At 40.8% G+C, this 13,706-nt stretch overlaps 1 protein-coding gene across 2 annotated transcripts in view; it reads right to left on the bottom strand.

Moving 5' to 3' along the window:
- WDR5 (WD repeat domain 5) overlaps positions 1-13,706 on the bottom strand; it is a 67,205-nt gene that overhangs the window by 12,473 nt on the left and 41,026 nt on the right. Inside the window, exons 11-12 of one of the 2 annotated variants that reach the window (XM_085899901.1) lie at positions 7,755-7,788; positions 3,269-3,343 (exon numbers count right to left, since the gene is read on the bottom strand). In XM_085899901.1, the coding sequence (XP_085756027.1) occupies positions 3,269-3,343; positions 7,755-7,788 (109 nt within the window). The remainder of the gene's footprint in view (positions 1-3,268; positions 3,344-7,754; positions 7,789-13,706) is intronic. The other variant, XM_085899904.1, reaches the window with a different exon arrangement.

Here is a 13,706-nt window from a genome sequence, read left to right as displayed (position 1 = left end):
GCTAAAACTCAGATCTGAACCATGCTGGACCAATGAAAGAAAGGACGGAAACGAACTGGGAACATTTCTACAATTGTTTTATTTACAATAAGAAGGACACAGAGCAAGCTTATCGCGGATCTCCAGGAGATTTACAATGATCGAAAACACTTATGCAGTTGTACTTGGCAGATGGCGCCACACACACACAGACAAAAATAAAACCCAGGTGAATTCCAAAGGACCCCCAAAGCCAGAGAGGGAAGTGAGCTGAGTTCGCAGTTCTTTTGAGTACCGGAGTCTTGGGGAAAGGAATGCTCCGTGATGCGTCACCTGCCAACTGTCGTGCAGTCAGGTCCACAGCCGCCCGTGTGGAGTTCGGGTCCGTGGAGGAGCTCGAGCGGGCCGGGACCAGTAGTCAGGCCGTCTGGGCGAGACGTGAGCGGAGCCAAGCAGCGAGAACCCCTTCGTTTTCCAACCAACTCCAGCCTCTAAGCACAGAACTAACGACCCCCAAATAACTCAAGCCTGAGGACGGTGTCATGGTTTATTGAGCTCCCTCAGCCGGGAGGAGCCTTGGTGAAGCTGACGCCACTGTCCGCCCTGATTGGACAGGGCCTCCATGGGTCCGCCCTTTCTGAGCGGGGCCTCGGCCAGGCACTGGCTCCATGTGTGTGTACTCGTCAAGCAAGAGTTGGAGCGTTTGGAGAAGCCGAATAGGAACTGCGACAGCGAAGATTCTGTCTCGGAAAAACGAGCCTCCAGAGACAACAGGTGGACCGTGGTACGTTGTTGCCAGCGAACCGAAGGCTGCAAGCGCTCGGGTACCGTGGATCGCAATGGAGGATGGGATACAAAGATTTATTACCCTAACTAAAAAAAAACATCGCAACGCACCCCTTCGAAATTCCCACTACACACAAGGAGGGGTTCCGTCTACACATATACTTAACAACATAAATGACTGGACACCTGTATGTTGTATGCGTACGGTTCCAAGAACCGTAACAATATATATATATGTATATATATACTGAACCGCAAAAGAAACTTACCACCTTTTAAACCTTCAATTATCAACAATTTCACTGCGTGTAGTAAATGTGTGAACTTATTTTGGACAATAGTGTCCTCACTGTCAGACAAAAAGGTCACCGAAGGTCACTTCATAGCACAGCTGTTGAACAGCCGTTTTGACTGTCAGTGATTAGCCAAGGGGTACGGGATGATTTTAATGAGCTGCACGTGATGTCTTGATATTGGCTTTAAAAACGTCAGTGCAAAATGGGCATTTCAATCAACATGCCACGATTGTCAAGGGATCAACGGCAGTGTGCCTTGGGCATACTGAAAGGCGGATTGAACTACCGTGAGGTGGCACGTCGCCTTGGCTGTTCACACCAGACGATATCGGCCCTGGTGGACAGAGACACCCTCCACAACTCTGCAGATGACAGACCTCGATCAGGGAGGCCAAGAGTCACCACTGCAAGGCAGGACAGGCAAATGGTCCTAAGTCAGATGGTTTCAGACATTGAGGAATGAGTGGGACAGAATCCAGCAGCAATCCATCCAAAGACTGGTAAGCAGTATGCACCAACGATGCACTGCCTGTATCCAAAACAATGGTGGCCACACACGCTATTGAAAGGGGACTGACATTGCACCCTGTGTTGTTCTGTACTGTAGAACAAACTTATGAGATGGTGTATCTTGGTCAAAAACTTGACATGTCATCAATAAAATGCCAATGTTTCAATTAGCAATTGTTGGTTTGTTTTATTAACCTCCGCCATCAAAGATGGACGGAGGTTACCGTTTTCACCCGTCTGTTTGTTACTTGACGAAATCTCCGATTTTGTCAAGTATGTTGGTCGGTTCAGTTTGTGAGTTTGTTTGTTTGTGTGTACGTCTCGCTCTACAGGTCGCATTTCGAGTCAGAATGTCATGGAACTTCACCAATGGACTTATTGGCCACCAGAATAGAACCCTATTACTTTTGGCATGTCAAGGTCAAAGGTCAACGTCAGGAAAAAAATCCTGAAAAATCACGAAAATCCGTATCTTTTAGCATGGGCAGATTTTCAAAAATTCATGTCTCCGCCAAATCTTAACGGATTCCTTTCAAATTCGAAACACAGACGTAGAAGGGGAGTATCTTTGACTGGATTAAAAATTGGTCACATCCGTTACGGATTACGGAGGTGACAGGTATTTTAATTTTTTTTTGTGTGTGTGTGTTTTTGTTTGTTTACTCTAAAAACTATGTTTTTAGTTTTTATCTATTATCGCTCAATATTCTCGATCTTGTTGAATTTTGTCAAGTCCTGGCCCTATGGGCCATTTTTATTTGTTTGTTTGTGAAGAGTATTACGGAAAAACTCCTGGACGGATTTCGACGAAACTTGGTGGGAGGGTGAGGTATGGTCCAAGGATCATGCCATTAGAATATGGACTTGGTCCAAAGTTCAATATGGCCGCTATGGCGGCCATTTTGAAAAAATATTTAAATTTTGTTTTTGCATTTCTACATGTTTTAAGTGATTTCCAACCAAAAATAAATAAATTTGTTAGAGAAAAAAAAAACAAAATTTTGCAACTTTTTTTTCTCAAAAAAAAATTCGATATTTGAAAAATATTTGAATTTTTTTTTTTTTGCATTTCTACATGTTTTAAGTGATTTCCAACCCAAAAAAATTGTTAGAGGAAAAAAAAATACAAATTTTGCACCCTTTTTTTCAAAAAAATTGATTTTTTTTTGGGCATTTCTACATGCGCATCGATCTAGTTTAGTTTATTCAATCGTGGTTTAGTAGAGTCTGATCCGTTTTGACCTACAATGAATAGGATATCAGGTTCACTTAAGTGACCCAGCAGTATTGGCGGCAGAGGTTTTGCACTCTACCGAGTGCTCCCCCTCTAGTTTTGAACTGTTACAATTTTATTACATTTCAAACAAGTGGTAAGTTTCTTTTGCGTTTCAGTGTATATGTATATGTATATGTATATATGTATATATGTATATATGTATATATATATATATATATATATATATATATATATATATATATATATATATATATATATAAACATATACATATATTTGCTTTATACACATTAAAACATTTCAATTGCGATTGCAAAGGCGTGGTAATTTCATTGGATAACCTCGCATGCGTTTATGATATAGGAGTCTTGGTTCACTTCATACCAAATGCCGATCCATTATCCTAGCTTAGCTCCCTTATACGCCTCTAAGTGCACCTGCATGTAGTAAAAGCAATCTCACCTTTCCACCAGTAACAGAGAAGTTGGCAAAGATGCAGTACTTCTCATTCTTGTGCCCAGTGTACCTCTTCAAACACTGAGGGTTATAAAGATCATGAGCAAAACAGAAAAATCATGTAGTAGGGAAATCATAAGACAGATCTCAAGGAAGAAAAAGGCAACCAATTCTGATCCTGAAGTACAAAACTCTGCTAAAGAGGGTCGGTGCTGTCGAAGCAGTTGCTTGTACTGAATGATTTGCCATTGCCTTCCCAACAAAAGTTAGGACAGCAATTTGGAATTTGTTCAGGGTGCCGGCGATAGCTCACCTACTCTTCACGAAGGACACCGTGGGGTCTTTAATGTCCACCAACTAATGCCGGCAAGACGCCTGCTTAATGGCACACACATTGATAAATCATCCTGCCTGTGAAACTCAGGAATGACAGATTATCGCTGAGGGGCAGAATGATAAATAGATTTTAAATACAAGGCAGCATTTTCAAAAGCACAAACAAACAAAGAAAGGAAAGAACAAGCTGTACTGACACTGTTCAGGTAGGAATCGTAGATTTTAATTCTCGCAATCAACTCAGACACACTGAGAGAGCTTCCCAAGGTGTTTTGCCAGACATAGCCTTCCTGACTCTCAAAACAACCCCTTAATACAAAGGGTAATGCTTTTGTCGAGCATCACATGTTTTCAAAGCAACGTGACATAGACCTTGGCTTATCATACTTGAGTTTTAAAACAACAACTTGGTGTTTGGTCTTACATTGTCCTTTAACTAAACAAGCTGTGGAGAAGGAAAAGGAGAAGGAGGAGAAGGAAAAGGAGAAGGAGGAGAAGGAAAAGGAAAAGGAGAAGGAGGAGAAGGAAAAGGAGAAGGAGAAGGAGGAGAAGGAAAAGGAGAAGGAGGAGGAGAAGGAAAAGGAAAAGGAGAAGGAGGAGGAGAAGGAAAAGGAGAAGGAGGAGAAGGAAAAGGAAAAGGAAAAGGAGGAGGAGGAGAAGGAAAAGGAGAAGGAGGAGGAGGAGAAGGAAAAGGAGAAGGAGGAGGAGGAGAAGGAAAAGGAGAAGGAGGAGGAGGAGAAGGAAAAGGAGAAGGAGGAGGAGGGGAAGGAACAGGAGAAGGAGGAGGAGGAGAAGGAAAAGGAGAAGGAGGAGGAGGAGAAGGAAAAGGAGAAGGAGGAGGAGGAGAAGGAAAAGGAGAAGGAGGAGGAGGAGAAGGAAAAGGAGAAGGAGGAGGAGGAGAAGGAAAAGGAGAAGGAGGAGGAGAAGGAAAAGGAGAAGGAGGAGGAGGAGAAGGAAAAGGAGAAGGAGGAGGAGAAGGAAAAGGAGAAGGAGGAGGAGAAGGAAAAGGAGAAGGAGGAGGAGAAGGAAAAGGAGAAGGAAAAGGAGAAGGAAAAGGAGAAGGAAAAGGAGAAGGAAAAGGAGAAGCAAAAGCACAAGGAAAAGGAGAAGGAAAAGGAGAAGGAAAAGGAGAAGGAAAAGCAGAAGCAAAAGGAGAAGGAAAAGGAGAAGGAAAAGCAGAAGAAAAAGCAGAAGAAAAAGGAGAAGGAAAAGGAGAAGGAAAAGGAGAAGGAAAAGGAGAAGGAAAAGGAGAAGGAAAAGGAGAAGGAAAAGGAGAAGGAAAAGGAGAAGGAAAAGGAGAAGGAAAAGGAGAAGGAAAAGGAGAAGGAAAAGGAGAAGGAAAAGGAGAAGGAAAAGGAGAAGGAAAAGGAGAAGGAGGAGAAGGAGAAGGAGCAAAAAAGGCTGACATCTCAGATGCTTTATGGGCTATCGACACGTTACATCTGCTAAAAATGGTGCTGAGGGTCATTCATTGAATATGTTACACAGGGAAAGGCAGTGAAAATAAGGAAGAGAAAGTTAGAAGACAATGTTGAGGATCAAGGATTTGTTTAGGAGTGGGGAAAGGAGGGAAAGTGGGATGGGAAGAGATTGGAGTTAAAGGAGAGGAGCAGGAACGTGGTTAAAATGCCATCGTTTTGTGCACGTATTTATATGGCCCTGAATATATTGCAGTTAAAATAATGACATGTCACCCTTTGCTCCCATTTTGTTACTCCTTTTGGTTCAGGTATGGATGCAGATCTGGCCTCAGTTGGATACAAAGCATAAAATGTTCAGTCTGGCGGATTTTTACGCTCGAGCGAGTGTCGTTCTTGTTTAAACGCTTTCATACAATTGTTAATAGAGTTTCTACGTGGTACATCTTTCCTATAATGAGCAGTGAATTCTATTTTCACAGATGTTATTTACTTCTGTTCTGCTAGCCATTACACACAGTTAACCTTTTCGTCTACAGTCACCATTTTCAAACGCTTTCAGCATCTGGAATGAAATGGAAACAAAAAACAAAAAAAAACCAAGAGTTCATCGAACACTTTAACCCACGCAGTGTTGAGAAAAAGAACATGGGAAGGCTATTTTAAACTCTTATTTTGCATTTCCAATCATGATCTATATTTCCCATGAGCACGTTTCTGATCACGAGCCGCAATTTTGTATGAATCTCGACATTCCACCGCCTTGAAAGTGTGGGCGACTAATTTGATTGGCCGAGATTGTGTAAAATTTTGCCCAAGCACTGCTAAATGGAAGGGTTTTTGTAAGTGACAAAAAAGGCGACTTGTGTTCTCTGCAGTAATCAAGTGTATAATTCAATGGAGACAAAAAGTTTGAAAGGTTGTTGAAAAAGAAACATTTTTTTCGGAGGTTTACCAACGTTGATGTGACGTCTTAAAATTACCTTATTTAACACATTAAATTAGTTATTCGTGCCTGTTGTACGTGTCCTTCATGTCATCCCCAAAAACTGTACATTTCCTGTTTGAAATGATTTTCAATTTTGGTTGACTGCTTGTCAGGCAGACGGACTAAAACAATTACCTTACTTCTCTGTGCACGTGTGCACTCAGGATGAGATTCCGTGCAATTTACCAAATTCAGAATCAAAGTACTGCTAAACTGTAGGTTTGTTTTCAAAATATAACATTCAACTGAAATGAAGTTGTTCCTCAATCATTGACTGATGTCTGTAGATAGACAAACAGAACCTCTTGCTTAACCCCACTTTGCACTACACATGTGAGGTAAACATAGACATTAACATTACTTTATGAATTATGCTTTCAGATGCCATTTACAGTTTGTTTCTATAATGAATACACCAAAAGTTATTAAAGTTTATATTTGCTCAAGGACTTTATAAACACCGTGTATATTAAAAGCTCAACCACAACTTGCCTGCAACAAACACCACTAATAAATGATCTCTCACTTAATCTGGTATCCAAAATGCGACAAATTTTACAATCAGAAATAAATATTTTCAACCATTGCAGTCCCAAAATCTGTTTAAAAACAGGCTTGTCATATTAACAAGCTGTATACTTTGTAAAATATAAACACACAAACAAGTGCCATTCTTAACCATAAAGTAAACGGACATTATAAGAGCATCACTGTAAGGTGGTAAAATGTACTTCTTAGATCTCAGTGACAGTGCACCCCCAAGTGGTGAAAGCACAGACGTGCACCTGACATGTAAAAGTTAAAAAATAAATGGCAGAACCAATAAATACCTTTGTTAAGAATCAAGTTTGATGTTCATATCTACCCAAGCAAACAAGATTATAGGTGATGTTATTGGAGCAGTTAACAGGCAAGACCATGAAGTACCCCCACACCTTCCCTTACATATTTACATTCACCAAGATAAATTGTTATATCTACTCAATCTCACACTAATAACCGATTATTTAGCTTGTACGAGGAGTTTCTCTTTAAAGTTCACTTATCTGCCGATTATTGAATTTATTATTGATCATTGTTGACAGCACATTCCCATGTTTCTCGGCGGACCGTTTTTTTAATGAAACTGTGGTGGGTGGAGTGGGGGTTAGAATTATGGGGGAGGGAAGCAATAAATGTAGAATTTCCACATAAGTTCCATGGAGGCAGCCATGACTTGCCTTTATGGATCCTGGAGTGACTTGAAATGCAAGTGACATCAGACAGCCAATCAGAGGTCCACAAATCAAAGACATTGCAGCCTTCACAGATATTACAGGGAAATTCACTGTCGTCACACTTACTGATTAAAGTGAATTTTAAAAATAAAATAATGTACAGTGAAGAGTTTTATTATGTTCACATAAATGTTGTCTTTTTGAAATTCGAGTTTAGTTGTCATTTTTATGACCTTGTCATTTTTTTTTTTATGTCATTTATGACGTCCCCCACCGCCATCCAATTTGATATTTCCAGCATGGACACACACGTGCTCCCATGATACATTTCCTGGCTCTGCAGTCCTGGCCTGTATTTGGTGAAAGTCTCAGCTCGGTGCTGACTGACACAAAAATATTATTCTTGTGAAGTAAAATCAAGCTAAAAAGTAAAACTAAACCTTCGTTTGTGTGAACTGTGAAGTAAAACTTAAAAAAAAAAACACCTTACATCCATCCAGGAAACTCAGTATCAGTCCAAAAATTTGGCTCACCTTGCCTTTGCTGTAATCCCACAGTTTTAGTGTGCTGTGTGAGGGAAAGAAAGAGAAACGTGGTTATTTCTCCAAATTATTTACACATCTTCCTCATCATCTGCATTCAATATCAGTGTGACCTTTTTCATGCAATCGTACTGTAATTAGAGAAATGTCTGTTTGTGGGTGTGTTTGTTTGACTTCTGTGCACTCCTGTACCACGAGACAGGAATTGCAATATCGTGGTTGAACTTGCGGTGTGCATGGGAGGGGGGGAGGGGGTAAGGGGTTTTAGACAATGAATAGCATTCATAGTCCCAGGGGTTCATTCGCCAATCAGATCAAAATCTCTTTTTTTTTATTTTAAGTTTGACAAATTACGGTATTTTCACACAAATAACCTGCGTGCGATACCGATACGTTAGATTTGTTCCAAAAATTCCAACTACGAGGTATCCTCATGTGCAGGTAATACGGCATTTCACCGTGTAGCACATGACATAAGCACAAGGGACCAAGTTACCATAAATTTTATTATCAAGGAGATACAAAAAGAGGAAGTTATTTTATTCTTTTTGCAAGTTCAATTGAAAATATCGTTAATTACAATTCTTTCACATATTTTACCTGCACACACACACTGTATATACATATGTAGTTGGGGGGGGGGGGGAGGAAACACCATTGTAAAGTCACTTAATAGGGTGTTGCACCAACATGTGTGGCCAGTACAGCATCCACCAGTGTCTGGAATTCTGCATGAGGAATGCGGCACCATTTTTCCATGAGAAAAATCAACTGACACCTGTTTGATGGCAGGTGAAAAACGTTGTCTCAATTGTCATTCCAGAATATCCCATAAATGTTCGACGAGGTTTAGACCTGGTGACTGCGAAGGCATGACAAATGAATAGCATCGCTGACATGCTCACCAAACCATTAGGCGACAACACATGCTATGTGGATAAAGGGGTATTTACATCCCAGAAGACACCACTCCCGGCAGGAAAGAAATGCTGCAATATGGGGTGAAGATGATCACTCAGTACCATTAAGTAACGATTGGCATTGACTTTTCCTTCGAAGGGAATGACTTAACCCAAATCATTTCAGGAAAATGCACCCCACAATACTTAACCACAAGAACCCTGCACTGTTGGAACCAAGCACTCAGGGTTGCAGAGTTCTTTAGGTTGGCGCCAGACGTGCACTCATCTGTTTGTCGAGAACATGGTGAAGAATGATTAATCTGACCACATCACATTTCTCCACTGCTTGGTAGTCCATTGCTTGTGCTCTCTACACCACTCGACTCACAAACATGCATTGCCAGGTATGATGAGCGGTTTGTGCACTGCAACCTGACGATCATATCCCGCTCTGTGGAGATCTCGGTGGACCGTTTTTTTATGAAACTGGCTGCTCGCACTCCAGGTTGAAATTTACAGTCAATTGATCTGCAGTTGCTCACCTGCTTCACATTGCACTTCAAACTAGAGGGGAGCACTCGGTAGAGTGCAAAACCTCTGCCGCCAATACTGCTGGGTCACTTAAGTGAACCTGATATCCTATTCATTGTAGGTCAAAACGGATCAGACTCTACTGAACCACGATTGAATAAACTAAACTAGATCTATGCGCATGTAGAAATGCCCAAAAAAAAAAAAAAAAAAAAAAAAAAATCGAAATTTTTTTTTTTTTTTTTTAAAGGTGCAAAATTTGTTTTTTTCTCTAACAAATTTTTTTGGGGGAATTGGAAATCACTTAAAACATGCAGAAATGCAAAAAAAAAAAAATTCAAATATTTTTCAAATAAAATCGAAATTATTTGGAAAAAAGTTGCAAAATTTTGTTTTTTTTTTCTCTAACAAATTTATTTATTTTTGGTTGGAAATCATTTAAAACATGGAGAAATGCAAAAACAAAAATTCAAATATTTTTTCAAAATGGCCGCCATATTGGACTTTGGACAAAGTCCGAAATCTAATGGCATGATCCTTGGACCATACCTAATCCCCCACCAAGTTTCGCCGAAATCCGTCCAGTAGTTTTTCCGTAATACTATTCACAAACAAACAAACAAACACGGGTGAAAACAGTAACCTCCGTCCATCTTCGATGGCGGAGGTTAATTAATCCATGGATATCACAATCCTGGAATATGCACTTCTGCTTACTGTTGCCCTTTGCTGATTGCGTCTTTCCCTTGGAGTGCCATGCCGACATCACCTAAGACACAGTTGCTTGTGAAACAAAGCAATTTGAGCAGTCTGTCACTGAAGCTTCTGCCAAACATGCCTCAACAATCACCCCTCTTTCAAAGTCACTGAGGACTCCTCTTGCAGCCATGCTGGCCATAATTATTGGCAACCAGGCCTGTGCAGCATTTTTATACATGACCCTAAGAATCCTGGGATGTTATTTGCTGAATCAACACACGGGCCACACCTGTGTGGAAGCTATTGCTTTCAATATACTTGGTGTCCCTCATTTACCCAAATGTTTCCATTTTTTGTCCACTACCGATATAGAGTGTCTTCAACACCCCCTTTTAAAATTTTGACCTTTTGTTACCTTATAACACAAAACCTTTGTCAGACCTTTGTCAACCTTATGTTACCTTTGTCAAAACCTTTGTCAACCTTATGTTACCTTTGTCAGACCACAAAACTTATAGCCTGGAATGAAATTGCATTAAATCAAACTTTTTCCACATCGTAACCCACAACTTCCACGTGAAAAACAAATTCTACAAATTTCAGAAAATTAATTAAAAATACAAAACGAGAATATCTTGGTTGGATAAGCCCCCCCAAGTTAATACTTGTTGGAAGCACCTTTGACAGCAATTACAGCTGTGAGTCTGTTGGAATAACTAACAACTTTGCACACCTCGATTGGGCAATATTTGCCCATTCTTGTGTATAAAACTGTTCAAGCTCAGTCAAGTTGCGTGGGGAGCGTTTATGGACAGCAATCTTCAAGTCTGCCACAGATTTACGATTAGATTTAAGTCGGGCTTTGACTGGACACTCAAGGACATTTATCTTTTTGTTCCTTAGCCACTCCAGTGTAGCTTTGGCTGTGTGCTTCGGGTCGTTGTCATGCTGAGAGTTGAACTTCCGTCACAGTTTCAGCTTTCTTGCAGAAGGCAGCAGGTTTTCCTCTAGGATTTTTCCGTATTTTGTTCCATCCATTTTCCCTTCTATCCCAAGTGCCCCAGTCCCTGCTGATGAGAAACATCCCCATAATATGATGCTGTCACCACCATGCTTCACAGTAGGGATGGTGTTCTTTGGGTGATATGCTGTGTTGGGTTTGCACCAAACATAATGTTTTGCATTTTGGCAAAAAAGTTGCAACTTGGTTTTGTCAGACCACAAAACTTTTGCCACATGGCTTCAGAATCTCCAGAATGGTTCTTTGCATATGTCAAACAGGACTCAAGGTGGGCTATTTTGAGTAATGGCTTCCTTCTTGCTACCCTACTGTACAGGCCAGACTTGTGGAGTGCTTGGGATATTATTGTCACATGCACACAGTGACCAGTCTTTGCCATGAAGGCATGTAGCGCTTTCAAAGTTGCTTTTGGTCTCTTGGTGGCCTCTCTGATCAATATCCTCATTGCTTGGTCATCTAGTTTGGAGGGATGGCCTGATATAGGCAGGGTCTTGATGGTACCATACATCTTCCACTTCTTAATGACAATCTTCATTGTGCTCCAAGGGATATTCAATGCCTTCAGAATATTTTTATACCCATCCCCTGATCTGTGCCTTTCCACAACTTTATCCCAGAGGTCTTTTGAAAGCACCTTGGTTCTCATGGTTGAGTCTTTGCTGTGAAATGCACTACCTAGCAGAGGAAACATACAGGAACAGCTGATTATATTCTGAAATAATCAGAATCACAACGATTTAACACAGGTGGAGGCCAATTAACTTGGTGTGAGATTTTGAAGGTGATTGGTTACACCTGAGCAAAATTTACAATTGCAATTATAAAGTGGGTGGACACTTATCCAACCAAGATATTCTAGTTTTGTATTTTTAATTAATTTTCTGAAATTTGTAGAATTGGTGTTTCACTTGGAAGTCGTGGGTTACGATGTGTAAATATAGGTGGAAAAAGTCTGATTTAATGTAATTTAATTCCAGGCTATAAGGCAACAAGAGGTGAAAACTTTATATAGGCACTGTACACACACACACACACACACACACACACACACACACACACACACACACACACACACACACACACACACACACACACACACACACACACACACACACACACGTCTCTTCATAATTTGATTGGCACACAAGTCCGAAAATACTGCCGATAACCCGATATATGTACGTGTGCACTACCAAGTCACTTTATACAAAATAAAATCATTTTCCTTTATGTGACAGTAATAAATAAAATAACATAAAACAGATAATAAATAAATAAGAATTTTAATGTACAGGTGAAAAATTCTCATCCTGTCCATTATAATTGTTCCGATCGTCGAAGGATTAACGTCTAACGAAAGACCAATTTTGGAGGGAGTTTCACCTTTATCAAATAATTTTATAATGCTCAGTTTGGGCTCCAATGATGAGCTTCTGTATTTATTTGTTGCAGGAACATCACTGCAACATTTATCGACGAGTATGGTTCGTTGTCATGGTAAATTACGTGGCACTACAAATGCAGCTGGGAACAGTACAGTCCAATACACAGGATACTGTAGACCACATGATGCTCAGACTCCACATCTCACAGAAGCAAGTCAGGCACCACCCAACCAATGAGCCCAGAGTTTCTCCGCCCACAATCGGTGTGTACGAGCGAACGTTCTTTTCTCATGCATTAAAATAATAATAATAATAATAATAATAATAATAATAACTTATCAGGGTTGGTTCATATGTCTGGGTGTTCATAAACCGGACGTTCACAAGTCGGGGATTCCCTGTATATCTAATTCCAAAGCTATTTAAGGTACTGGTAAATAGTCTTCAGCAAACCCCACAAAGTCCTCGTATTCTGTGTCGCTGTGAAACAGCTAAATCAGCTCGGACTCGTCAAGTGTGGGGGTGTGTACAGTTACCAAGTTTCTTATGGAGAGCTTGCCAATTGGCTGAAGAACTCAAGCAAGCACGACATTGGAAACCATTGATAAGGAACAGCTGGTCTGGCAAGCACTAGCTAGCTGCTTGGTAACTGAACACACTCCAGGTCTGTCATGATCCATATCGTCATCACACTTGCCTCTTCTTCTCCAGAAATCAGACCACTTTTTCGTCAACTTTCAGTATGAATTTGGCCGTGAAACTTGCATTTTCTCTCATTTGTATTGACAGCAGACATTGAACGGCAGCGACTTGTAATGGTATGGACGATTTCGTGAATGATACAAAATTCAACAGCCTGCAGGGTATTTATACATTTATAATGGATGAGCAGCGTGGTTTGCGGTCACATTGGTACTGGAAACCACGCTCGTTTTTAACACGTAGGTACAGTAAACTTAATTATCACAACCCCTTCTCAAGATATTCATTTTAACGTCAATTGCTTATTTACTGCAGGCGCATTTGAAGAGCCGTTCCTTGGCCCTTGACAACAAAGCAGTGTCGGCTGCTGGAAATATGGAGAACGTGTATCTCCTGGTCATGTGGATAGGAAAACAGGGGTGTGTTCAGTTACCAAGCAGCTAGATAGCACTGGCCAAGCCATGCATTCCTTATCAATGGCTTCAAATTGAGTCCTTGCTTGAGTGTTTAAGCGACTTGGTAACTGAACACACCACTGGCTTGTGGGGTATAAATGTGTGCGAGTTATACGTGCCTGAAATGTTCCAAGATCACTTTCCCCCCCCCCCCCAAGTGTGGGGTGTACCGGGGGGGTGGGTTATTTGTGTGACAATACAGTACAAATGATCAGCATCACGAAAGTTCAAAACGAACACCGCCACAA

The sequence above is a fragment of the Eptatretus burgeri genome, chromosome 1 (genome assembly GCF_056783735.1).
Source record: "Eptatretus burgeri isolate ZD-2024b chromosome 1, Ebu_testis_v1, whole genome shotgun sequence".
NCBI classification, from domain to species: domain Eukaryota; kingdom Metazoa; phylum Chordata; class Myxini; order Myxiniformes; family Myxinidae; genus Eptatretus; species Eptatretus burgeri.
Note: the sequence above shows the minus strand (reverse complement) of the source record. Positions and strands in the feature narration are given on the sequence as shown.